Source organism: Miniopterus schreibersii (genome assembly GCF_964146895.1).
Source record: "Miniopterus schreibersii genome assembly, chromosome: 10".
Lineage (NCBI taxonomy): Eukaryota > Metazoa > Chordata > Mammalia > Chiroptera > Miniopteridae > Miniopterus > Miniopterus schreibersii.
In genome coordinates this window covers 10,598,566-10,624,791 of record NC_138110.1, presented here as the reverse complement: position 1 = coordinate 10,624,791, position 26,226 = coordinate 10,598,566, and the positions used below count along the sequence as shown (strand labels likewise).

The 26,226-nt window shown below is 52.7% G+C and overlaps 1 protein-coding gene across 3 annotated transcripts in view; it reads right to left on the bottom strand.

Annotated features, from left to right (window-relative positions):
- Positions 1 to 205: 205 nt before the first annotated feature.
- The window catches only part of PYGB (glycogen phosphorylase B), a 57,381-nt gene continuing 31,360 nt past the window's right edge, over positions 206 to 26,226 (bottom strand). For 2 of the 3 annotated variants that reach the window (XM_081148716.1, XM_081148717.1), the window contains 16 exons: positions 24,410 to 24,541; positions 22,340 to 22,451; positions 21,875 to 21,957; positions 20,782 to 20,925; positions 20,108 to 20,200; positions 17,523 to 17,669; positions 16,590 to 16,753; positions 15,599 to 15,713; positions 14,846 to 14,947; positions 13,880 to 14,027; positions 10,579 to 10,637; positions 8,792 to 8,933; positions 6,834 to 7,041; positions 5,393 to 5,527; positions 4,181 to 4,247; positions 206 to 2,843 (listed from right to left, as the gene is read on the bottom strand). In XM_081148716.1, coding sequence (XP_081004842.1) covers positions 2,691 to 2,843; positions 4,181 to 4,247; positions 5,393 to 5,527; positions 6,834 to 7,041; positions 8,792 to 8,933; positions 10,579 to 10,637; positions 13,880 to 14,027; positions 14,846 to 14,947; positions 15,599 to 15,713; positions 16,590 to 16,753; positions 17,523 to 17,669; positions 20,108 to 20,200; positions 20,782 to 20,925; positions 21,875 to 21,957; positions 22,340 to 22,451; positions 24,410 to 24,541 — 2,004 coding nt within the window. In that variant the 3' untranslated portion in view covers positions 206 to 2,690. The remainder of the gene's footprint in view (positions 2,844 to 4,180; positions 4,248 to 5,392; positions 5,528 to 6,833; positions 7,042 to 8,791; positions 8,934 to 10,578; positions 10,638 to 13,879; positions 14,028 to 14,845; positions 14,948 to 15,598; positions 15,714 to 16,589; positions 16,754 to 17,522; positions 17,670 to 20,107; positions 20,201 to 20,781; positions 20,926 to 21,874; positions 21,958 to 22,339; positions 22,452 to 24,409; positions 24,542 to 26,226) is intronic. The other variant, XR_013999623.1, reaches the window with a different exon arrangement.

The window sequence follows — 26,226 nt, the reverse complement described above, 5'->3', positions numbered from 1 at the left end:
CCATTTTGCTCATTTTTATTCTGTTTCATTAACACTCATGTTTTCTTCTTTCTTAAACTATAAATTTTAGTTATAAAAATTTTTTTTTTTTTACTAACTTACTAATAGAAATTGTGAGCTGAGTAATTTCTTGGTCTCTATTGATTGATTTTTCTCCACATTCTGGATAATTTTACTATCTTTGGACACTTGGTAATTTTTTTTTAATCTTTATTGTTGAAAGTATTACAGATGTCCTTTTCCCCCCCCATTGACCCCCTCTACCCTGCATCTGCCATGCACGCCTTTCTTAAACGGGTAAAACATGAACAGACTCGTCCTGAAGTCGGTGTTTGTTTCAGGTGTGAGCACTGCCTGTAAGACACCATTGTCTCAGGCTGCAGGTCTGTCAGAGCTGGGATACATGGGCCCGGCCCAGTAGCATCTTGCTCTGTGTCAGAGGCTCTTAGAACCACTGAAATACCATGTGCCCCCCTGGGCTGGACAGCCCCTTCGTGAGACTGGTGAGCTTTTCTGGCTTTGTCAGTGAGGCTCCAAGTCAAGTTCTCTCAGCCCATCTCAGCCAAGAAAGTGGGTATGGTCTGTTCATATTGTCTCAGGCCTGCCTGTTCTGCCTGGTTCTTAATCTTGTTTTTTTTTTTAACTTTTTGTCTATGTGAGTGGCCTCAGATCCTTTTCTTGGAGGAATGTGATAGGATATAAAGTAAAAATACAAGCTGTTAGTGTTTCTATAGGTGCCTGACAGGCCGGCTAAAGATGAGGAAGCACCAAAAGGGAGCAGCAAGTGGGCAGCTTCTGGGCCATCAGGTCCAAAGGGCCCTTCCTGATACCTTGGTCTAAGCAACTAAGCTTAAACTGTTGGTAAGGACCGACCCTTGGGTTACAAAATCAGTGTGTGGTCAGGATGAGTCCTTTAAAAACACAGAAGAGATGTCGACATGCATAGTTATAAACTACAGTTACATGCGTGTGTCCTGGAAGCCCTAGGACAGGGATGGGGAGCATACAATCCCAGGGCACATCTCCCTCCTCACCCCCGCCCAGAAGAGGCTCATAATGCCACTGCCCCCAGCAAGGGTCCACCGTGCTCCAGGGTTCCACAGTTCTCAGGGTCTTTGGGTAACATTGAACCCCAAGTTCACATCCCTCTTGGTTTTTTATTCAACTTGCTGTACAGTTTTGGGGGAAATATTTTGGTCCCCGGGGCATTCTGCCTCCCAGGAGTAGGTGGCAGAAGACAGGTGCAAAAGAAGCCAATACAATTCAGAGCAGAAATGCCAGTGCCCAGAGGACAGTTTACCAAGTGATTAGATTTCATAATTCCTTGAAGAGCTGGCAGTTCAGGCACACACAGCTCTAAGCCACAACAGCTGGGATGAGAGAACTTCCTGTCTTCAGTGCCAGAATATGGTGCCATAATTTAGCCCATCCCCTCTTTAGGAGGGAGGGACTGAGGCCTGCCCCAGGCTGACCCAGAGTAAAATGCAGAGGCCAACTCAACCAAACATGGGTAGGAAGTTTTAATCAGCAACTGGCACAGTGACGGTCACACACAGCCTAAGGGACAGGGCAATGGAGGGTGTTGGGGGTGTGACCACAGACCCCAGTGGCTCTGATGAAGTATGTACTTGAGCAAGTCCTCCATGCCTGGTTCTACGAGCAGTTAGGACCCAGCCTGTGGTGCTCAGACCCGGCGTGCAAGGAGGCAGAGCCTCTGGAAGGGTGCTTCCATCCAGCATTGCCAACAAATGCAGTGAAGGGTGCCACCTGCCACTGGCTCTCTCCTCCAGTGGCTGACGTGCTCACCTGCCCTTCGGGCAGAGTGGAAAGTGCGCTGCCCTCTGGGCCCAGTTGGTCCTTTTCCAGCCCCGCATGTGGCAGTGGCAGAGACGGAGGGAGAGGGAGAGGCAGCCTTGCATGTAAGACAAGAAATGTGCCCTCCAGGGCAGAAAGGGTGCAGATCTGCAGCAGGGGCTAGGCACTCAGCCTCCCTCAGCAGAGACGCAACCCTGCCCCAGGCCCCCACAGCTGGGCGAAAATATCCCAGAATTGCCTCCCCTGACATCAAGTTTCAAAAGTACAATTTTTAGTTACTAAACAAGAAAAGACTTCAGCTAGTTTCATTTCCTTGTGAAGTTAATTTTCTTTTGAAAAAAGGAAAATCAGGCTAACTGTATCAGCCAGCCTTATCCTAACCAAGGCCCCCTTAGTGGTCCGGAGCACCCACGGGGCAGCTGTAAAGATGGCTTAGAGCACTGGACCCTCCCAGCACAACCAGGAACAGAGCTGAGTCGGCACCGCCTGGCCAACCCAGGTACTGCAGAAACATACTTCAGGTGTTGCCACTGCCACCTGCCCAGACCCCAGAATCTAGAGGCTCAAAACTTAAAACAAGCTCACAGCAAGGTGTGTGTAAGGTCTCGGAGGAGCCCAGCAGGCGGCTTCACCTTACCCACTTCTGTGGGGTGGGGGAGGGCCAAAGGGGTAGGTAGTATGAAGCTGTGGGGCCAGCTGGTCAGTGCTATGAGCTTTGCTTTCCTGCCAGAAACCAGGCAGCATCTCACTCTTAGCACCTTTCCTTCCCAGTCTCGGAAACACAGCACTGAAAACAACGGACCACTTGGAAAATGGCATGAGGTGTGGAGTCAGTAAGAAAACAAAAGCCCCACTGGTCCTCACTGTGCTATCACCTAGTCCCTGGGGATGTTGGGGGTCGGGATCTGTAGGTCAGAGGGCTCCACACCCCAGATGTCGCGGGCATACTCCGTGATGGTCCGGTCACTGGAGAACTTGCCCGAACAGGCAATGTTCCTGATGACCTTCTTGGTCCACTCCTTGGGGTTCTGCAGAGAGAAGGAAATACTGAGTAATCTCAGGCACAAGAGAGTCCACGCTTCCAGAACTTTAGGATGTTTCCAGGTGAGGTCTTAGCTCTCACTCTGGGCAGCCTGATGGAAGAGAAAGTGACAGCTCACTGGAGATGGGCCCCAACTACCAGAAAAGCAACAAGTGACTACGGAAGAAGGGCCAGGAGCCTGAGAAGTTCCTGGCCCTCAAAATGCTCCACATCCCACTAGGGCACAGCCCACACAACAAAATCAGGAACACTACCAGATGAGTACCCGGAGGATCCAATTCCCAGGGGACGTGGCCAGGTGGTCTAGCCAGGGCCCCCCAGAGCCTGGCAGCTGCCCCAGACTGCAGCCACACCTGGAGGAGCCTCCCCAAAGGGCCACTTTCCTTGAGGCCCAGTTTCAGTGAAGCAAAGGTTCCTTCCAAAGCTCCACCCACCACTCCATTTTTCAGGCCCTGTCTGCCCTGTTCTTTTGTAGAGGGAACATCAGGAGCGGTTTCCCCAAGTGCAGGCAATGACGGCAGTATGCTAAGAGGAGGGGCTGAGACCGGGGCAAATCAGATACACGAACCCCTGGGGCCTCATCCAAGAACCTGTTAGTTTAGGGAGGTAAACTATCAACCAGAATTTTGCATGGTCACACCACCATGTCATGCCCTCCAGGAAATCCCAGAAAATGGAGGGAAGCAGGCACCTAAGGACACCCTCCACCTCCCCGGCTTAGGACCTGGGTCTTTCTACCATGAGATCCCCATGGGCTCCCTTAAGGACACACCAGGCCCATGGGGCTGCTGTGTGGGGCCAAGCACATGCTCCACACACAAACCTGGGATGTGGGTTCTCTCTGTCCTTCACTATCACATGACAAGCTGCTCCAGCACCCCTGCCTTAGAAACTCTGCCCCTTAAGGCTGTAAGTCTCTCACTCTATGGATATCGAAGCTTTTACCTTTCCCAGAAAGTGTTCACATTCTCTTTTTAGACATGCTTTCTGTGTGCATACTGCTCACCAGACCCATCCGTCCTCTTGGGCTGAGCTCCACATGACTCCCCAGTCCCCTTTTATCATACCCACATGGGGTGATCAGACTAGGGAACAGCCCATCTCCGCCCCCTCTGCAGGGCAAACTTGTGCCAAGTGGACAGCAGCCTAACCCCAAGGAGTCTAAAGGCACCAGCATAGCAGTTGTAAGCAGTGGACGCCTGCTCTGGGCCACAGGCTGAACTGTGACCTCCCAGGAGTGGTCCTAGACAGCAGGATGCATGTGTGCCCCGCTGCTCCCTGACCAGTGCTGCCCCTATCAGCTCTGGGGTCTGAGAACCTTACCTGGTACAGCTGGTCCACCTGGGCCTGGCATGCCACATACGCTTCATAATCTGCAAACACCTTGAACCTGAAACGAGATGAGAGATCAGGGAACCAGCCACCAGGCCATGGCCGCCGTCTGTGTCCTGATGCTCTGGAGCCCACCTGGCCACAGGGGCTGCTCTGTGAGCAACACTTATGTCCTGCGAACACTTTTTCAAAAACCTTATTTTAATCCAATGTTCCTTTAAAGACATTGGTGTTTATAATGCACGTAGGTTAAAGCTGCACAGCTGAAAGGTCTCTTCTTTTCACCTCCCGGGGGAACGGCACAGGATGGTGGAAAACGGGCTCTCTGTAGCAGCAGTTTGCAGGTCTAACTGGGCCAAGAACTTGTGATGTAGGACCAAAAAAATGCAGGAATTATGAATACAGAAATGCATTTCTGTTTATAATTGAGTCAGAAACACAGTTCATAAAACCGTTAAAAGTCTTTCCTTGGTCACAGACCTTGGCCAGTGCCAAGCTCCCAGTACCTGTCTGGTCATGACCTGGTCTGGCTGAAGCCAGCTGACAGCAGTTATAAAAAAGAAATCCAACCCAAAAGCAACTAAAAGTGGAATAGGCATCAATCCTCAGCATTCACCAGGCTCAACTTTTATCAGTAGGTTGGAGCAAAGAACTGTCATGTGGCAAATGGTACAGCCAACCTGTTCCAAGTAAGTCTGTAACGGAAGCTGAGTTACAACCATGTGTCAATTGCATTGTAATAAAACACTACACTGCAATTTATGTCACAAATTAATTCTATTTTAATTTGTGTCACCATGGCCCACATTGCTGCAGCCCCACCAGCCTCCCAGAGGAGTCCTGCCCACATTCCCTCTCCCACTGGAGACAAGAAGGCTCAGGAATTGCATCCTATCAGCCCCGTGTGACATCACCTGTTTGTCACATCCAGATGGTCAGCTGGTGCTGGGGCCTGGGGCTGGACTATGCAGCTGGTAGTTCCCACCACCTGGGTGCCCACAGCACACCAAGCACCGCAGGAGGCCAATGCTAGCTCTAGCCCTGGGTGTAGTGGAACTTCTCAAGGTGGGTGGCCTGAGGCTCTGCACCTGGGCCACAGCTGGGGGGGGGGGGGCTTTCACCCCCAACAGCGTCCAATTTTCAGCCCACCCCGGGAACCTGTCTGTGGGGCGGGACACAGGACCAAGAGGAAGCCAGTCCCACCTGTCGTGGTTCAGCAGCATGTTAACGATGTCCTTGAAACAGTCTGGTTCCTTGGGAGAGAAGAAGCCGCTCCTGATCTGATCCACAGCCTGCCTTAGCTCGGGCAGACGGTCATAGTACTCTTGGGCATTGTACCTGTGAGGAGGGTCAAGTCAGTGCCAGCCCAGCCTCCAGGCAGCAGCCTCTGGGCAGGCAATGGGCACACCCCCTCCCTTACCTAGCAATGCCCCAGGCTCCAGGCCTGTGGGGTCTTGCAGGCAGCTGCTGGCCATGTGGGCTACTGGGCCCCGGGGAGATGGTGATGTGCTGTGAGCACAAAATCCCACCTGCTCCTTTTACAGTTTACAGAACCATGGTCCCTGACGCTGTACAATGGCACACATGGCTCCGTCTCATTCCCACAGGAGAGGGCTGCTCAAGAACTTGCAACTCTGTGCATCCCCACCCTACCCTCAGCCCCCTCCCCCTAACCCTCGACCCTCCCATCCTCTGTCCCCATCCTTCGAGACACAACAGGCCTGTGGCCATCAGGAAGTTGGAAAGGGAGGCATTTGATAGATGTGTGCATCCTAGACACAGAGATGGGGCAGAAAGAGTCAATGCAGGGCGCAGAAAAGGGCACATACGGTGTGTACTCTCAGGCTGACAAGGACAAAGCTCTTTATAGGTGACATCTGGGTTTTTACCAGGCTGGTACCTGAGGCCTCACCAACTCCCCAGAGAGCTTTTAGGAAATTAGGCAACATTGTCTTTTTAATTATTGCTCAGAATTAGGCTGGGGCCAGGACTCCTAAAGAGTATCCAAGTCATGAAAAACAAGGAAAGGCTGAGAAACTGCCACAGATCAGAGGGATGCTCTGGATGGGATCCTGGGCAAAAGACAGGACATTCATGAGAAAATGGTGAAATAAACGATGGACTTTAAAAAAAAACATACCATTATTGGTTAGTTAATTTTGACAATGTTCCACGCTAATTAGTAATATGCAAGCAACAGGTAAAATTGGAAGTGTATGTGAAACTACAGTCTTTACAACTTTTCTATAATCTAAAACTATTCCTAAACAGATGGGTTATTTTACAAAATTTGGCCAGGGAATCGCGGCAGTGGGCCAGCCTCAAATCCCCAAATCAGTCAAGAGTATTCAGAGCCCTGTCCCTGAGGGCTCCCCCCACAGAGACTAGAGCTTCCACCCTTTTGGAAACACTTGGTCTGGATCCCTCAGACTGAGCCATGAAGCAGAAGCACAGAGCAGCCAGCTTCTGCCCAAGCTGGAAGTGAGCAGACAGGCCCGAGTGCCCGCAGCCACTCCCCACTCCCTGGGCGCACTCACCCTGGCAAGCAGGGGCCTGGCCTGAGAGCCCTTCACACCCTCCCTGGGGCTATGGGCAGTGCTCACGATGATGCCACACCCTTGATGGCACGGGGAGAGACACATACCCTTTTTGGTCCAGGGCCTGTACGTCTTCCACCCGAAGGCCAAAGATGAAGAGGTTTTCAGCTCCAGCTTCCTCAGCCATCTCCACGTTGGCACCATCCATGGTGCCAATGGTGAGGGCCCCGTTGAGCATGAATTTCATGTTGCCCGTACCTGAGGCCTCGGTGCCCGCAGTGGAAATCTGCTGTGATAGGTCAGCAGCGGGAATCACTGCAAGGGAGGAGCACAAGAAGGTATCAGCCACCAACTACTCATAGCATGCACCATGGATCCCTAAGAAACACTCTGCTCTTTCATCCCGACCTGACCTGAGGCTGGCACTCACTCCAGGATAAGCTGGAGCCCTTGGGTACCCTGCAGGCGGCCAAGGCTGGGCACCCCACGCCACCTATAAGGGCTCACCTTCTTGATCCAGGGCAGCCTGAGGCAGAGGGTCTATGAGGGGACTCCTGAGGACAAGCCTCACAGGTGGCATAGGACCTTTGTTCTGGAACCTAGACCAGAACCGTCACCCCAGCCACTTCTTATTCAGAAGTCCACAAGTCCATTAGATCACTTCGAGAGGGATCCAGACTCTTGGAACCAGAAGACTGGGGGGGGGGGGGGGGGGTGGATTGTAATTTCCTCCCATTCACAGTTACTCTGTGCTATACATAGACTGGGTCCTGCAGCTTCTCCCAAGAGTGGGTTCCCTGCACCTCCTCTGTCCCATCTGCCTCAGCATCCCTGTTCCCACGGCCTCAGCTCATCTGTGGAACTGATTCTTGCCTGACTCAATGGCAGGCACTCAAGGCCAGCAAGACCAGAGCCCAGCCCTTCTTCAAGATCAAGACCAGCGTCAGCATAAAGAGACACAGGAATCTTGGCCCCCATGCAGGCCCACCCCACAGGCAGATGACACAGCAAATATGATAGCAGACACATTGCCACAGCAAGTCCAAGAGCCCTGACCCCAGGTCTGAGGCCCCAGACTGGGCATCCCCCAAGGTCTGTTTTAAAGAAGCACAGGAACCGGCCCCAAATGTAGTGCGGGGAGAGGGGAGGCAAGAGTTCCAGGCAGCAAACAGCTATTAGACACGTTGGAAGCTCAGTGAAGGACTAACCAACTCACCACACCACCAACTGAACCACACGTGGTCCATGGCAGTGGGGACCACAGGGATGGTTCTGATGAACCAGCCAAGCTGGCAAGAGGAGGGAGCACATCTTTACTCAGACGAGGCCCACAAAGCAGCATGTTTTGAACCATGGATGTGCCTGCTACTTGGCACCAGAACCCCAGGCTCAGCTTTGGTTGGGCAGATGCTTTCCTGACAGAGTCTCCAGTAGCAGCCAATTTAGAAAGGCCCATCCAGACACAGACAGCCATGCTCCAAGGCACATCTGGCTGCAGGATCATCTTCAGAACCTTCTCCAGGTGGCAGCACACATCCTGAGCAAGTCTTCCCAGGACTCCCTCAAGTGGAGCAGCCCCAGACTGAACTCTCAATAGATGAGGGCAGAATGTCAGGCCCCGAGCCGCCCTCAGAAAGGACAGAAGAGGCAGGTGCTGTCCCAAATGAAAAGCAGGCAGCACTCTCGAGAGTGAACAGGTGGTCATGAGCAGAAGCATCTCTGGAGGGGAGTGAAGAGGGGGGAGGGAGGCAAATGGGAGCACATTCTGCCAGCAAAAGCGAGCCCAGCAGCAGGAAGGCAAAGCTGAGGGGCGGAGGAGAGGAAGCAGGAGGGACAATGAGGTCAAGGCAGGAGAGAAAGTGCAGAGACAAAGAACAGCTGAGGCTGAGAGTAATTCCGCACTTGAGTACAGACAGAGAGCTCCCCAAAGCCTTTCAATACTAGACTGAAGGCCCCCTTTGACCAGGGAGCCTGGTGTCCAGGGCAGAGTTAACCCCTGACCAGCAATGACCCCCCACATGGCAGGGGCAGGCTTTATGGTCTAACATGGCCTCCCCAGAGGTACCTTTTTCAGCCAAGGACACTCGGTAGTTCTCTAGGAAGATCACTTTGAGCCTGTTGCCCACAATTGGATCGTGGTTGACAACATCGCCGATGGACGTGACCAACTTGATGATCATCTTGGCCATGTGGTAACCAGGAGCTGCCTGGAAAGAGGGAGGGTTAAGCATGAGCAGGCCTGCTTGGAGCCAGCATTGTTCCTGGTCACCGTGGCCTGGTGCTGGACTTGCTGAGGTCACGCCTAGCTGAGCAGCCTTGGTGTCAGGCAAGGGTGGCTCTCCAGAGGGGCTGAGGCCATGGCATCTCTGCATGTCCTTCACTCAGTCTGGCAGACAGACTCATGACAGAAGAACCCGCAACCATACCGGGCGTGATGCCCCGCCTGTTCTCCCTCAGCTCTGACAGGGCACGTCTCATGATGGCCACCTCCCCTGTGTGCAGAAATCTGTCAACCTCAAGCTTGTTTTCAGTTTCAAAAATTAAGAGATAAAAGAAACGGGACTGTTAGAACTGACTACCAACTTCCAGGAAATCAGGGAACTAAACATACTGAAGGATGCAGTCAGAACAGGCAAGCTGGGGAAGACACACCACCCAATTTCTGTAACAAAAATAACTGCAGGAGGGAAAAAAGAAAGATGGAGAAAACCTGCAGATGAAGAACTTTAAAAGGCAGCCATGCTAGGCCCTTGCCAGGGTCCTGATTCAAACAAGCTGCTCAAGATCTCTGTGACTTTGACATGGAGGTGTGACAACGGTCTGTGTGGTGGTGGAGAGTATGATTTGTGGCTCAGGAAGCATCACTGTGAGGATGGGTGAAGTGCTGAGAGGTAAAGCGTTCCAGTGTCTGTGGTTCACTCTGAAGCAGCCCAGTGGAAGTCCAGCTTCATGAATGTTCTACAATTCTTTCTACATTCTAGGCTTGAAATTTTTAATATTGAAATACTGACAAATGACATGTCATGATGTCTAGAATAAGGTTCAGAAATAGCAGGAATTGGGGGTAGAGAGTGGGCAGAGACCAAACGAGGTAGGTGTGTGGGGCCATCTGAAGCCAGTGGGCTCACAGAAGGCTTGAGCCTCCTGTCCACCCTCATATGTGCTTGAGTCAGAGGAAAGGACAGAGCCTGTCCCCACCCCGGGGTCCCCCATAAAGGAGCTGTGCCCCAGAGCTCCTCACACTCCCTGATGACACCAGGCTGTTGGGGAAAAGCGGCAGAGGGTGGGTCCTAGAACACAGAGCACAATGATGGGACCCACCATTGCCTAATGGCGATCCGCTAGATTCCACAACAGTGCATCCAAAGCATATGCCACAGTAAATGAAAGGAAATAAAGCCAGGCGGAGCTCAGAGCAGGCTCACATCTGGTCAGTGAAGCAGCCAGCAACCTGCATCCTCTTAGCGTGCGTGTTGTGGGTGGGGAGCATTGTGGGCAAGCTGGACCCCAAGAGCCAGGAACAGTGTATAATGTCAGTGGTTATGCAGAGAAAGGGTACCACTCCATCAAATGGAGAGGCCAAGAAGCCCCCTGGGGGCTGCCCTTGATGCTGGGAACCCCCCAGTGTGCTGGGCAGGCAGGGGTCCCATCTACTGAGCTGATGAAAACTGAACCGACTTGGCCCACCTGGGGGTCAGGGATCCTCTGGCATTGTGTGTACGCTGGCTCCGAGCCACCCACAGCGTCCTGTCGAGGGGGCAGCTGGTGCCCAAGTCTGGGCCCAGTGGCACTGCTGAAAAGTGTGGTTTGTGCATTCTGGCCAAATATCAAGCAAAGAGAACATCACCTCACCTTACCCCCGATTATGACAGTCCTGGGCACAAAAGCCTTGGCAGGGTCCTTCTTTATTCCTGCAGGACAAACAAGAGATTCAAGTGAGCCGTGGTGACCAGTGTACTCAGAGGTCAACCCAACAAAGGTAGTAGGGCATGGCCACTGGGCCCCGCACACCCGCCAGGAAATCCCATCACAGAATAGGAACAACGCCCCTGGATTCTGCACATGGGTCCCAGGGGAGTGAGGAAGGCCAGCCAGGAGCAGACTCTTTCAAAGGCCACAGGAAAAGTGCACCTGTTTCCAGAACACTCTGACACAGGAGCCCGGTTTGGGTCTGGTCACCAGGACTCAAGGCCCTTGTACATGACTGGCACTCGAAAAAGAGGTGACCTCACGGTTGTGGTAATGGCACCATTAGCCCTCGAGGGGTGTCAGGCAAGACCCCAAGTCTCCCACTCTCTTCCTGAAGCTCTCCTGCATGGGGAAAGATGGGGGATCGGACACTAGGTCGACAATGGTCGGCTTACCTTCAGCCCCTGCAAACTGAGTGTGTGCTCGCCAGGCCACCAGTTTTCAATTTCAGTGTCAGGGGAGCTGGGGGGTGGGGGTGATGTCTACACAGGGGCGACAGGCAGCCCTAGGCAGCATTTATCAGAACTGGGAACCAGCCATGGGCAGTGTAGAGTTGTGGCTGATCTTTAATATCTGACTTCATGTTCTAGTAGGAACATGACTGTACCTGGCTTCTGGACCTTCCCACTCCCAGAAATCAGGCAGAATAACATGAAGTGTAGAAAATAATAAAAATACAAGCTACGTTTTCACCAAAACTTTCCTAGGAAAAATATGCACACTCCAGACCACTGAGCCAGTTCTGTCAGGTCACAGGGGTAGGTGGGGAACAGGGCTGGGAATGCGAAGAGTCTCGAGACCTGGCCTCCCCAGAGGGGCCATAAGCACAGAAGACAGGGAAGGAGCCCCGGGGGGCAGGCAGGCTGACCTCATCAGCACCTCTCCCACTGGGAAACCTGGGGAGGAGGAGCTGATATCCTGGTGAACAGAGTCTCATAGGGCAGAAACCATGACAGTCAGGTCGGGGAGCCCCTGAGACAGTGTGGACTTGGCAGAGACAGAGGAGATGCAGCCACAGAGAGGTACCAGGCCCTGGGGAAGCCCGAAGCTGCCCTGGAACCCTGCATAGTGCAGCTCCCTCATCTGGTAACTACAAACATGAACACAGCTTCCCGACAGACAAGAGGAAATGGAACAAACCTCTGTGAATCTCCAACTTGTGATGACTATCAACGTGGAAAGGGGACCACAGAGCTGAACTACAAGACCTTGGGAAAGGGTGGAACACGGGAGCACATTAAAGGAGAACATGGGAGTGGAAAGGCAGAACTGCCACAGGAAAGGGTGGAACACGGGGGGAGCACATTAAAGGAGAATTGGCAGAACATGGGAGTGGAAAGGCAGAACTACCACAGGTAAGTGTAGCCTGATTACAGAAGCCAAGAGGGAGAGAAGACACAGCACCGCAGACACAGAGGATGGAGCGGGAAGAGCAGAGAACCTAACGGAAAAGGAAAGGCCTCTAGATATGATCAGAGAGAAATCAACAGGCAAGAAGGTAGGTAGAAGAACCCCCCACACACACTGCCACACACGCACACACCTAGCTAGAGTCCCAGAAGAAGAAAAACCAAAACTGTGGCACTAACAAGTGTTTTAAATACATTTCAAGAAAACTTTCTAGAAATAATACAAGATAGCAACCAACACAGTCAAAGAGCAGCCTGAGTGTCAGGGAAACGGACCCACAGCGGCCAGCGCCCAGGCAGCCCAGTGAATCTAGCACAGACCCAAGACACCCGAACCCACCCTCTAGACAGGGGAGCACAGGACCTAAACGATGCTCAATGAAAACAAGTGAACTGAGAATGTCACCTTCAAACCATCCATGTTGAAGGAACAGGGGAGAAGCTGGGGAGTGCGGTTCACGGGAGCGGCATTGTGAACTAGAGGGAAACCCAGGCAGGATGGCTTTGCAGAGGGCCTCGTGAGCACTGAGTGTGTTCATCCGCAGGCCAAGGCAAAAGTCAGGTCAGGGCTGGGAGCAGCAGTCAGAGGACACCTGCACACGCGTGTGCACGGGCATGAAGAGCAAATGGGCACGAGCCCGACCGACTCATCGAAACAGCCAGGGTCACAGGGTGTCCTTAGCAGCTGAGAAGCACCGCAGCAGGAGTGCCTGACGGGAGCACAAAGGCACACGGCAACGACAGAGACTAACAGCAGAGGGGGGAAGAAAGGGGTGCCCAGTGACTTCTCTGCTGCTCACAAACTGGGTTCAAGGAGGGGACTCAGGGACATCACTGAGGAAATAACAAATAAAATGCAGAAAATCCTGACTGCAAAAGAAAAACATGGCAAATAAAACAGAACAAGAGCTCCATGGACGACTATTTCTGGCCAGGGAAGCATGTGGTAAGGCGCCTCCCTCAGCCCCACACAGGAGGCCCCGCACCTGCGGCGTCTCTAAGGTTGGGGCCAGGAGCATGGGAGCATCACAGGCACCTACCCTGCCTCTCCGCCGCCTCCCAAGGAGCCAGATTCCGCCACCTGACCCGCCTGGCTCACTGGTAACGGGAGCGCTCATGTTCCCGAGAGGGGCTTTCCCTCTAGAAGAGTACGTGCAGTTTCCTTGGTTTTCAAAATGAATCGCTTTATTACATTACAAAACTTTAAAAACTAAGTTATTCCTCAAGGTTTTATTATGATATTTGTAAAACTAGCAAATATTCATATTTGATTCACATGTCCTCACACTGAAATACTGCTTAACCAATTAAAGGTACACATATAAATTTAACATATACTATTTTGTTTTTTATAAGCATACTTTAAATGTCTCTAATAAGTAAAATCTTTCCAAATAACTCAAGTCTAACAAAGATAATAACTAAATTTAAAATAAAAGCTGAACTGAACATAAAGCCTAGCCTTGGAGTTCCAGGAAGCTCCCCACCCCCCTCCCGCCCACCCCAGGCCCCATGCTGACTCCCTGGGGCCGTCCATGGCCCTCCGGAGGCATTTAACCGGTCGCCTGCCTTGCGTAGCTCAGGCCCCGGCGGGCCAGAGCAGAGACAGAGCTCACCTTCCACTCCCTCGCAACTCCTCAGACACTGAGCACAGGGAAGAACACAGAGCTATGGCTCACAATCCCTGCGCGATGTCACACACAGGCCCCTCGCCCGACTGCGTGAGAGAAGGGCCCGGGCCCAGGGACAGCTAGAGGGAGCGGAGCCGCACTCACGGTTGTACAGGGTGACGGTGTGCAGGCAGTTCAGCAGCTGCCGCTTATACTCGTGGATCCTCTTCACGTGCACGTCGAACATGGACGAGGGGTTGACCTTCACCTTGTACTCCTTCTCCAGGAAGGCAGAGAACTTCAGCTTGTTCTCCTGGGCGAATCAAGAGGACGGACTGAACGGTCCACAGGGACAAAATCCACAAGCTCCCCTTCGGATAACGCCTGGCCCCCCACCTGGGCTGAGAATATCTGGGTCCCACTGTCAGAAACGGGGCACAGAGGGGCTCCCCGGAGGTCTGCGGCTGCCCCGGGGGAGCGGCAGGAAGACTGGGAGACCCGTGCTGGGGGCTCAGGGACAGCAGCCGTGTGAGGAAAAGCAGGCGTGGGGGAAGCTTGATCCTGAAAGTGAACACGCACCACCAGTGGCAGAAATAAATGGAAAACTAGCCCAAAAAGCAAAGCTGGGGAAAAGCAAAGGATCAGAAAAGCAAAACAAAGGGAACCCAGTGAACGTAGGTAAAAGGAGACAGGTGTGGGCAGTTGGGCAGAGAAGAGGGAGGGTGAGACTTCAAAATGAAGGGCTGTTCCTGGGCCCAGCACAGAGGCAGGCGGGGGAGCACGTGGCGTGGCGTTTGGCCCAGGCAGCCTCAGCGACCCGGCCTGTAAGGCTATGAGGCTGGCTGCAGCGGGGAGAGGCTCAGTGCCCGATCCGAATCAGCCCCCTGAGCCTTCCCCCCAGACAAGCTTCTCCCGCAGGCCAAGGTGCGCTCAAGGCTGCTCTGGGCACCTGGGCACCTGCGCCCGCCCGCCGCCCGCCCGCCTCCTGCATGACCCGAGGTCAGTTGGGTCCTCGTCTGAAAAGCTGAGTGGAGAAGACGGACTTTCAGCCCCTGGGCCCCAACACGGAACAGGCAGGGCCACTGCCCCACACTCGGGCTGAGGCACAGGGCCAGGCTGCACACGGCCTACCTGCTTGACCTTGGCCACGTCCCTGATGAGCGCCTCATCGCTGACCAAGGGCAGGAGCTTCTTCAGTTGACTCAGGTCGGTCAGGAAACCCTCCCCGATTTTCTGGAGAATTGTAAAGGAGCACGTACGTGGTTTCTCCTCACGTCGGAACCTGTCCTCCTAGGACTGGCCCCCGTTCTGTCACCCGGGTCTGTTTTCTGGCTACTTCCCACTCTCTCTTCGGATCTTGGCTCCGCTGTGCCTTCCCTGACACACGCAGCCCCAGCCAGGCAGTGTCCCACAGCAGGCCCTCTCCCCAGGCACTGCCCCACAGCCCCTGCCGCATCCTCCAGCCTGGCACACCGCCTAGCACGGACGAAGGCTCACTTCTTTCCCTCTTGAGTGAGCACATGAGCAAAGACACTACTGTGTCTGTGGCTCACAAAACCTCTTCAGCCGCTGGCCTATGGCTGCTGCTTGGCCAGGTGGCCCCACCCAGCCCCTCCTGAAAGCCCAGGACCTCGATTCTGAACTACCCCTCACAGGCCCCAGAGGCCACTGACTTACTGCCCTGTCTGTCCCAGTGCTCCCATGCTCAGGGGTGGCAGCCGGATGCCACCTACTCCCATCTAGAAGCCACTGTGCTCCACACACAAAGGAGCAGTGTGCTGCAAACTCAGCACCCACTGGTGACGGGCTGACACCAGGTGGGCAGCGGCTGTGGCTCTAACTACGTCCACAGTTCCCCGTGGACTCAGAGGTGGCCACTCTCACCTCCATGATGATGTCAGCCAGACCCGGGTTACAAAGGAGCAACCACCGCCGGGGGGTGATGCCATTCGTCTTATTCTGGAACTTTTCTGGCTCCAGCTCGTGAAAGTCCTTAAAGCTAAAACCACGGAAAACAAGCAATGGTGACAAGTGCTGTGTTCTGAACAAGGCAAGAAGAACATAAGGACCTTGTAAGGAAATCCCGGGAAGGTCCCGGAGCTCAGTTTCCCGGTTCTGTTTTCTAAGGAACGCAGAGCAGTCAGCATTACTGCGCGCTCAGAACAGCAGGCACGCGGCTCCGGCTCTCCGCTGTCCCACAGCACGCCATGCAGCCTGGGGCCAGCTGTAACCTCACGGGCAGCAGAGCCCGGCCATTTTCTAAAGCGATCACTACAGTGGAAAAACGGGCTGTTTCCGTATCTGTAGAATGGAAACTACGGCTCCTACCGAGAAGCCTGATGTATGGATTAAAGGCTCTGGGCAGGCACCGGGAACACAGAAGTCTCCACACGAACAGACCTGGTCTGGGCCTGCCTAGCACTCTCAGAAGTGTAGGATGGGGGGAATTCTAGGGTCACAACCCACTAACGGGACAGGAAGCACAAGATCTGACCAAAGAACCCCTCCATTCTCACAGTGACCAGCTGCTGCCCGTCACACCCTAACCTCAGCCCTATCCGAGGCAGGACACTCATCCCCACGGGGGCCCTCACAGCACTCAGCCAGCAGCAGACGGCGCCAGGAGCCCAGCCTCTGCCTGGACAGACCCGCAATGCAGAAAACAGGAGGAGCCGCCCCCCAGTGATGAGAAGGTTCAGCTCCTCAACATCACCTGCTGGCCAAGGTGCTTTGGGCAGGTCAGCCATTGCCCACGAGGGCAGCACAGTTATGGTGTGAGGCACGGGCCATATGCCCCAGCCACAGTCCCCAGAGGCAGGTGTGGGGTCAGGAAGGGGGTACGCCCTAGCTCAGGACAAACAGTGGCCTCACTCACACTGAGTGCTTCACGATCTCCGAGTGGATCCTAGCCACGCCATTGACAGCATGGGATCCGATCACACACAGGTGGGCCATGTTAATCCGCTTGCAGTCCCCTTCCTCAATCACAGACATCCTCCGCAGGCGGTCCACGTCCCCAGGGAACAGGGCAGCCACTTGCTGTTACCAAGACAAAGAACCATGAGCAGGAGTGCAGGACGTCCCACAATGGGCCAGGGGCTCCCTGAGGGAAGTTTGGTTTCCTCCAAGAAGATCCTGGGGCTGCTGCCCCCCAAACTTGCACTCAAATACCCTGGACGCACCTCTAAAAGCCCATCGTCCCACACTGCATCGGCCCAGGGAAAAGCCCAGGGGGACTCGGCAGAGCTGCTCTGTCAGCGGCCGGACTAGAGGACCAGCGGTGCTAAGGACACGCCATGCGACTTACAAGGAAAAGATGGGAATGCCGTCCCTGTTGGCCAAAGTAGGTTTTAAACACATTCTGACAGGGAACAGCTGCCTCTTCACCAAAAGGTTAAAAAATGAACTATAATCACACCTAAATTCTAAGTCCTCTCCTATGTTCGTACCATTATCTTTTCTGCAGGTAACAAAGAAAACAGGAACTTTGTTTCCAAATCACCCAATTGCTGCTGTGTCATCTCAGGATAAAGGTCTCTGGCATTACAAGAACTGACACTTAAATCTAAACCCCGCAGGGGAACAGGAACATTTTTAAGACCTGAATCCATAACTCCCACGTATATAGCAGGGGTGTAGGTGTGGGGACTTGCCAACAGCTCTGTCAAGTGACAGCCCCCAGGCCTCAAAACCCTCTGCTGCACACAGGCTATTTGTTTCAAGAAGTAATGTGGAGAACACAGGAGGGCCACTCGGCACGGGAACAGCCCACCAGCCTCACTCCCGCTCCAGCGTGGCCGGTGCTTACATCCAGGTGCCTCTGGTTAATGGCATAGATAATTTCCAGGTGCCTTGGCAGCAGCTTCTCAAACATGGACACGGGCCAGCGCTCCAAGGCCTCCGGCAGCACGGTGTGGTTGGTGTACGCACAGGTCTTCTTTGTGATTTCCCAGGCCTAGAACATTCCAGAACATTCCAGTGTGCTTTGTTTAGAAACAAGCAGCTCTTCTGCCAGATGCCTAAGCAAGGGGAAAGGCTAGGATCAAAGGCAGACGTTAAGATCTTACGAGAAAGGGGCCTCTGCTCTCCGAGGCCTGTCTAGAAACTTCTCAAAGCTGCAGTTGAGCCCAATGCCCTTCACTTTCCTGATATGATCCACAAACATCATGCATCCTGACCTAGCAAACACACACAAATGAATAAACCTTACCCTACGGCCTAGAATCGCCTCAGTTTCCCTCTTTCATAACTACTTTAATTTTCATGTAGTTTACATTCGATATTATTTTTTCTTAGTTTCAGGTGTACAGCATAATTGTTAGAAAATCACAGACTTGCCCAGCCGGGCGTGGCTCAGCGGTTGAGCGTCAACCTGGGATCCAGGCGATCGGGGTTCGATTCCTGGTCAGGGCACATGCCTGGGTTGTCAGCTTGATCAATGACTCGCTCATCATTGATGTTTCTATCTCTCTTTCTCCCTCTCCTTTCCTCTCCCTGAAATCAATAAAGATATATATTTTTTTAAAAAGTCTTAAAAAAAAAAAATCACAGACTTTACAAAGTCTATCCCCTCGGTATTTTCAGTGCCCACCTGGCACCATACATAGTTACTACAGTATTACTGACTATATTCCCTGTGCTGTATTTACATCCTTGTGACTTTTTTGTAACTGCCAATCTATATTTTTAATCCCTTCACCTTTTTCACCCAGTCCCCCAACCCCCAGACCTCTGGCAACCATCAGTCTGATCTGTGTTTATGAGACTGTTTCAGTTTTGCTTTTTTACTTTTTTCTTTAGAGTCCACATATAAGTGAAATCACTTGGTATTTGTCTTCCTCTGCCTGACTTATTTCTCTTAGCATAATACTCTCCAGGTCCATCCACTCTTTTGCAGATGGTAAGATTTCATGCTTTTGTATGGCTGAGAAATAGCACATTGTATCTATGTCCCACTTTTTTTTTTTTTTAATCCTCACCTGAGGATATGTTTTTAATGATTTTAGAGAGACAGGAAGGGAGAGGGAGTGAGAAAGAGAGAGAGAAACATCAAACGGCTGCCTCCCACACCCCCCCCCCCGAGGGATTGAACCAGCGACCTGGGTATGTGCCCTGACTGGGAATTGAGCCCACAACCCTTAGGTGCTCAGGATGACACTTTAACTAACTGAGCCACACCGGCCAGGGCTGTACCACTTCCTTAACCACCTGTCTATAGATGGGCACTCGGGTTGCTTCCACAATGGCTATTTATAAATAACGTTGCAACGAACATAGGGGTGTATATATGTCCTTTCACGTTGGTGTTTTGGTTTCTTTGGATATATACCCAGAAGTGTAATTGCTGGGTCATATAATGCAGTTGCATTTTTATATTTTTTGAGGAAGTTGCTGCACCAATCTGCATTCTCACCAACAGTGCACAAGGGTTCTCTGTAAACTACATCTTACTGGTAAACAAAACAGAGCACTGAGCAGTTTTCTATTTTATTTCCACTAAACTGACTTCACACCCATAGTCTGGAGAACACTCATAACTGTATGGTCCTGCCCTCTATTGGCCAGGAGTGGACAGGACCCAAGACGGGCTGCCTCGTCCCATCAGGTGCACCCCAAGACAACAGAGGGGCTCTGGGTACCTTTTGTTTAATGGTTTCACATGCTGATCTAATTAGACTAGGTCAAAAATACACCACTATACTAAAGAATCTAGGACCAAAATAAGTCACGAAAACAAACATATAAAGATGTAAACAATGTATTTCTTTAAACGTAATACTTCCTGGGACTTTTGCCATGATTTCTAAGATGAGAAAATATATATTAGAAGCCCTAAGAAGTGTCAGAATCCTTTTCTTGGCTTCCAAAAAAAACTGTCTGTGTCCTTGCACCCCTGATCCCACTCACTGTGTCCTGGTCTCTTGGCAGAAACACCAGACCTGCTCCTGGAACTTTGTTCTCCCCTCAGTCCGTCTTCTTGGGGACAATGACCCTCCATTCTGCCAAGGCCACAGGGGAAAGGCCTCCCTCAGAGCTGTAGGACTAGCTCAGTACTCACAACCATTGCTGGGACAGACTCCAAGGTCAGGGGGATAGCATCACCCTATGCCCACCTCTATAGGGGATACCATCACCCCATGTGCCCAGCTCTGTGGGGAACACTGAGCCACGTGTCCAGATCTGCAGGGGGACACCATCGCCCTACATACCCAGCTCTGCAGGGAACACTGTCACCCCATGTGCCCTGTCCTACAGGGGATACTGTTTCCCCACGTCCCCAGCTCTGTGGGGAATGTCACCCCATGTGCCCACGTCTGCAGGGAATACTGTCATCCCCACGTGCCCAGCTCTGTGGGGGACACCATCACCCCCCACGCCCGTCCTCATGCTCACCTTGTCCCAGTCCACTCTCTCCACATCCACCAGGATCCGCATGAGCTCAGGAATGGCGAGGGCTGGGTGGGTGTCGTTCAGCTGAATGGCAACCTGAGGTTTACACAGGGTGATGCCTTCAGTCGCCTGCGCCCATGGGGGGGGCCTACGTGGCTGGTATGTGCAGGCCACAGGTCCTCAGCCACCCACCCCTGAGGAGTCTATAGGGCTGACAGCAGGGAGCAGACAGGATGGCACGGGTGCCAGGCCACCCTGAAAACAGGCCAAGGAGCAGGGCCCGAGGGCCACAGAGAAGGACCGGGAGGACTCCAGGGGCTGGCTCTGCAGCATGTTTGCTCTGCCGTAGGTGTCCGGGAGCTGCAGGACCTGCAACCCTACAGCCCAAGGCCCTCTCAACGAGGAGATGTTGGATTTACTTAAAATCATTGACCTGAAACTGCCAAACTCGTCTGGCTTTGCCCAAGGGAGCCTTTTACAGTGTCTTTGGAGCCCTGACTCCTGGCAAGGCGCACTGTGGCCCTGGCTGGGGAAGGGGGACTGCCCCCCACAATGACGAGGAGACCAAGATGAGGGGATACTGCTCTCCCACCCGTGCCCCAGCCGTGAGGAAGAAACCAAGCCTGCGAGCATCCTGTCCTTCCCCACTGAGCTCAATCCCAAGTCAACAAACCAACCTTGTCTGGGAGTGTCTCAAAACAGGTTCTCACTGGGTCCCGGCAGCCGAACTTGGAGGACTTGAAGCGGCGGACAATGTCCTGCAGGGTGGCAGCCACCACGAAGTACTCCTGCTTCAGGCGGAGCTCCTTCCCCTCAAAGAACTGCAGAAACGTAACAGCTCCGGCACCAACTCGGACACGGAGGCTGCTACAGGCACTCAGAGGGCCCCCTAGGACCAGGAAAGGCTACTAGGCTGAGGGTTGGGGGTGTCCTGCCCCCGGGACCGTAGAGATGGGTGTGTGGATGAAAGAGGGAGAGCCCTTGAGTGCCAGCATGTTGCTGATGCCCTGACCCCCCCCAATCCTGGGGCCCAGATGTCAGGTGACCTGAAGCTCGAGGGCACAGGCGGAAGGTCGCACATAAGTGGCCTAACCTGTGTGTGACCTGCAGACGGGAGGAAGCACAAGGGCAGCCGGCAAAGGGTCCTACCATCCTGCATGAGGACACCAGGCAAGAGGGTCTAGTCCCTTAGCTGTCACAGGCTGAGGGCCAGGAACACCAGAGCCACCCAGAAATGCAACCTTCAAAGTCCATTCTAAAAATGCCGTGTGCCTGAAGTTTTAGCATCTGCTCAAAATCTCGGGCACGGGGGCTGGGGGGGAGAAGGGGGAAGGAGGCATTTACCGTGAGCCTGTCAGCACCAATGGTCTTTGCTACTATGTGCACATATTTCTTTGATAAAATAAAAAAAGAAACACGATCCACTAAGACAGGCACATTTCAAGGGCGCTCTTCTGGCAGCAACAACAAAAATGCCACCAGACACTAAATTCAACGGCAAGAGAGAATGTGGTTGTAACCTTCATATTTAGGATGAGATGGCATACTAAAGACCAAGAACCTTTCAAACCATGATTGTCTTGTATCTCAAGGTGTCACTGCAAAACAGGGACTACTGTCCCCACGTGACAAATGGCTCATCTACTTCTTGGGAAAGTGGCATCAGAAGAGCAGAAACCGCCTGGTCTCACCAGCAAACAGGTCCTTGCAGAGAGCCCCAGCCTATACTTGGCGAGGTGCGGCACAGACAGAAACTCTGACGCTACTCACGTTGTCGTTGGGGTACAGGACTCTGGAGATGTTCTCGGCCAGATTCCGGTCCAGGACCGCCTCGATGTAGCCGCCCGTGTTAACTAAGAGTAGAGAGGAGATGGTGAGGTCAGGACCCACATTCCCCTCCTGTGCACCCTCACACCCAGATGCCGCACTTGCTTCCCTGAACAGCCTGAGGGTAAGCATTTCTGAACAGAAGTGTTGCTTTGCCTGCCTCACGCCCGACCCCTCAAAAAGGTGCTGGGTGCCTTATCCCCCATGAGCCCTGCAGGGTCCCAGACCCCTTTCTCTTTCTTGAGGGCCTGGGCCTGGAGGGGTGACTCTGCCTGTGGGCCCTCCCTGGAAGTCCTCTGCTCACAAGGAAGCTGCCCTCTGCCTGCAGCAGGGAGAGTGCAGAGGGGGGACAGGAGCTGCGTGAGTTTTGGATAAGTCGCCCAATGAAGGTTAAAGGGCACAACGCACAGTCTTGGAGATTGAAGTCATTGGGCGCTTTGGCGGACCACAGCCTCATGGTGTTGACAGTGTTGTTCTTGTAGCCTGGCACTGGGGTGTCGTACGGCATGGCAAGCACCACCTGGTGGAGGGAGGGATGGTCAGGGTCAGGGCTGAGCCAGCAGACAGTCCCCAGTCCCGGGCCTCCCCGCAAAGCAGCATCTGCACCCATGGTGAGGGCCGCCCGCTCACCCTCCCCTGGCTTTCCTCCTTCTGCCCAAAACACACCCAACCTGCCCTATGCCAGGCCACAGTCCCAACACCCTCCCCGCCCTGCTGCACACCTGTACCTGCAGCCCCAGCTCGCAGACGTCCTGAGTTAGGCCCCACAGGCCAAGCCCTGAGTACACTCCCGAGGTCACACTCTTTGTAGCCTGGCCTGCTTCAGCGCTGACACCACCTTAAGACTTCTTCCCGCTGCAGCTCCTGGAGGGGCCACTGCGCGAACCTGGCTCACGCTCCCTCAGCAGCCACTCCTCCGGCATCATCTGCTGCCCTCCACGCCTTTCCTCTTCTCACTCAACTAACTTCCCCCTAAACGCTACTTCCATTTCTGACCTCCATTCCCACATCTGCGGTGAGGGTCCTCCTGTTGCAGGCCTTGATATCTAGCTCTCAACGAAACCAAACCGGCCACGCACTCGGCTCCCAATAGGAAATGCACGGCCTGCTCTCCTCCCACAGAGGCTCCTGCACCCCAGGTTCCCATCTGACAGCTTTGCTCCTGGGAGGCACTGGAAGAAGTGTAAAAGCATCGAGGTCTCTTCCAGCTCTCGGACCCTCCAATGGGGCTTCTCAGGCATGCTTTTGGTAGCTCATACAAGTGCAACTGTGGCTCCACAAGATGAAATCAGCTCCGGCAGCCACAAAGGACTATGTAAGGGTGCCTCAGTGTCATCTTTCCCTCCCGATCTCCTCTCAACCTTCACCCTGCCCGCCGCTCCCCTATTTCCATGGCCTTGTTCAAGCAAGTGACAAGCGCTGCAAAGCCTCTCCAACTCCCTCCTTCCCTCTCCACGGCCAGCCCTCTGGGGTAAGGCCCTCATCACATGCAGCCTCCGATGCCCCAGCAGGCTCTGGGCCTCCTTACATACACTGACATGTCCATCTTCTACCAGCACACACATTTAGGAAAACCAAATCCCCTTCTCTGCTTTTCCAAACTAAATACTGATTGTTATGGCTCTTTAGGCCCCCAGCTGGCTCTAGCCTCATGTGCTCTATTTAACACTCATGTTGTAGGAAGTCTGGATGGCTCCCTTTTACATGCCTGCGACTACCCGTCTCCGGCTCACCCTGGTTCTCTCATCCTCTCCACGTTACTAGACGACTGTGACTCACTCATAGCAACTACCTCTGTCTCACGTGGTCTCTCCTCCACCCCCTCCACCCCATCAAACCACCAAGATGTGTGCTCTCTGCCATCTCTGAGCCCAGACTGGACTCGCCGCAAATACACCCTGCTGTGGCTGTCACCACACTCTGCCAGCACTCCATGCTCTTGCTCTGGTCCGGCCATCAGGTACCAGCTAGGAAAGATGGCCTGGGCCCTGTTCCAGGACATCCACCCAGGCCTCTCTACACATCTGGGGCTCTGAGGGATCAGAGTCAGTGGTGAGCTACACCTGGGGTACTACTGAGAGCCATGGGCCACCAAGGACCAGGAGCACGTGGCAAGAGAGCATACGGAGTACCTGCTGGGGAGCTGTTTACATCTCCCAGGGGATCAATGCCCTTGTCCCTGTCACAACGCTGTCCTGTTTGCCATTAACCAACTGCTGGTCTCCACCCCAACACATAGCCACTACAGAGTGTGGCTTCATGTTCAGCATTTTCCATTGTCTGGATAGTTAGATTCTGACAAAATGTAAAAAATCGAATGTGTAAGAAGAACACCTCCCAGGCTTCTACCTTGAGTTAGGTCTTCTAGGGAAGCTTATGGTGGCTCATACAGGTGCACACCTCCCACTTCCAAAAGAAAGCCAACTCAACAAGGAAACCCAAGTGGTCACGCTTCCTGGGAAACGCGGAGGTGGGTACCTGAGTGTCCAGCCACTTCACCCCCTCGGGGGTGTGCTCCACTCTCCCGTAGAAGTGCACAGGAAGCATGTACTCCGGCCGGGCCTTCTCCCAGGGGTTGCCGTAGCGCAGCCAGTCATCGGCTTCCTCTACCTGCAAAACAGCCAGCAGCAAACTCAGTTCACAGACAGAGAGTCCTTGGCACTAGGCTGACCCTGTCCTTGGTCAGCACTAACCAAGCTGTCAAAATGACTCTGGTCCAGCACTGAAACAAAACTACAGCCTGTTTACAATGCAAAGGTTTCCAATTTTAGTCAAGGCCACATACTTAAAATTAACACTCTGGACTATTAAGAAAACAAACAAGATTCAGAAAGCCCAGCCAGGTGTGGCTCATGGTTTAACACTGACCTAGGATCCAGGCGATTGGGGTTTGATTCCCAGTCAGGGCACATGCCCGGGTTGCGGGCTAGGCAGCCGATCCATGACTCTCTCATCATTGATGTTTCTCTCTCTCTCCCTCTCCTTTCCTCCCTCTGAAATCAATAAAGATATTTTTTTTAAAAAAAAATTCAGAAAAATGCATCAAAGTGAAAAGACATTAAGAACTACCTGAATTCAGCAATAAAAAGAGGTCCTGATGATGCTACAGCATGAATAAACCTTGCAGAGTCAAAGAAGCCCACATATTGTGTGACCCCATGTACGTGACATGCCTAGAACAGCAAATCCAGAGACAGGACACGGATGAATTGTCACCAGGCACTGGGCATGACTGCAGATGGGTGCTGGGTTTCTTTTTGGGTTGACAAAAATGTTCTGGAAATATAGTGGTGATCGTTGCCCCACTTGGTGAATATATTAAAAACTTGGTATCTCAATAGCTTTTATTTAAAAATAAAAAAAGGATCACGGAAAGCCTACTGCTTTGAAAATGACATCACAAACCCATGGGTGCCAGGGGCCAACCTGCCTCCTGGGGAGCACTTGCAGTGGGCAGGCTGGACACTTCACTGGAAGACACTTTCCTTTCTGCTTGTTTTCCAGAAACCACACCCAGTGGCATCCAAAATCAGTAAATATGCAAAACCACTCCCACAAATGAAATTAAAAGCAGTCTCACAGACTCCAACTTTTGATAGTTTGGTTGGGCTGCTTTGCCCACCACCCTGTGGAATTTATTCTGCTTGCAAGCAACGGGATAAGTTCATTTGGTAGGGCAATAAATGAAGAATCATAAATATAAATTAACTAAAATCTATTTTTTAAATCAATTTTTGATAATAGGTTTATTTATTTATCATTGACTTCATTGGGGTGACCTTGGTTAATAAAATTATATAGGTTTAAGTATACAATTTTACAATGCATCATCTGTATATTGTATTGTGTGTTTACCACCCCCAAATTAACTAAAATTTAAATAAAATCAAGTTATTTTCCTTCAAATTGAACAAACAACCCTATCTATGTATGTTACTTTGAGGTTTTTTTCTTTTTTAAATATATTTTTGTTGATTTCAGAGAGAGGAAGGGAGAGGAAGAGCAACATCGATGAGAGAGAGTCATTGATTGGCTGCCTCCTGCACGCCTCCTACTGGGGATCGAGCCCGAAACCTGGGCATGTGCCCTGACCGGGAATCAAACCACGAACTCCTGGATCCTAGGTTGATGCTCATCCGCTAAGCCATACCGGCAGGGTGAGGGTTTTTTCCTAATGGTCCTTACACAAAAGTAAAAATTCACGGAGAGCGCATTTGGGTTGTGATTTTAGGAAGGTGACATGGATGAGGCCACCTTCAATATGCACCTCTCCACAGCACTCCTGGCGAGATGCT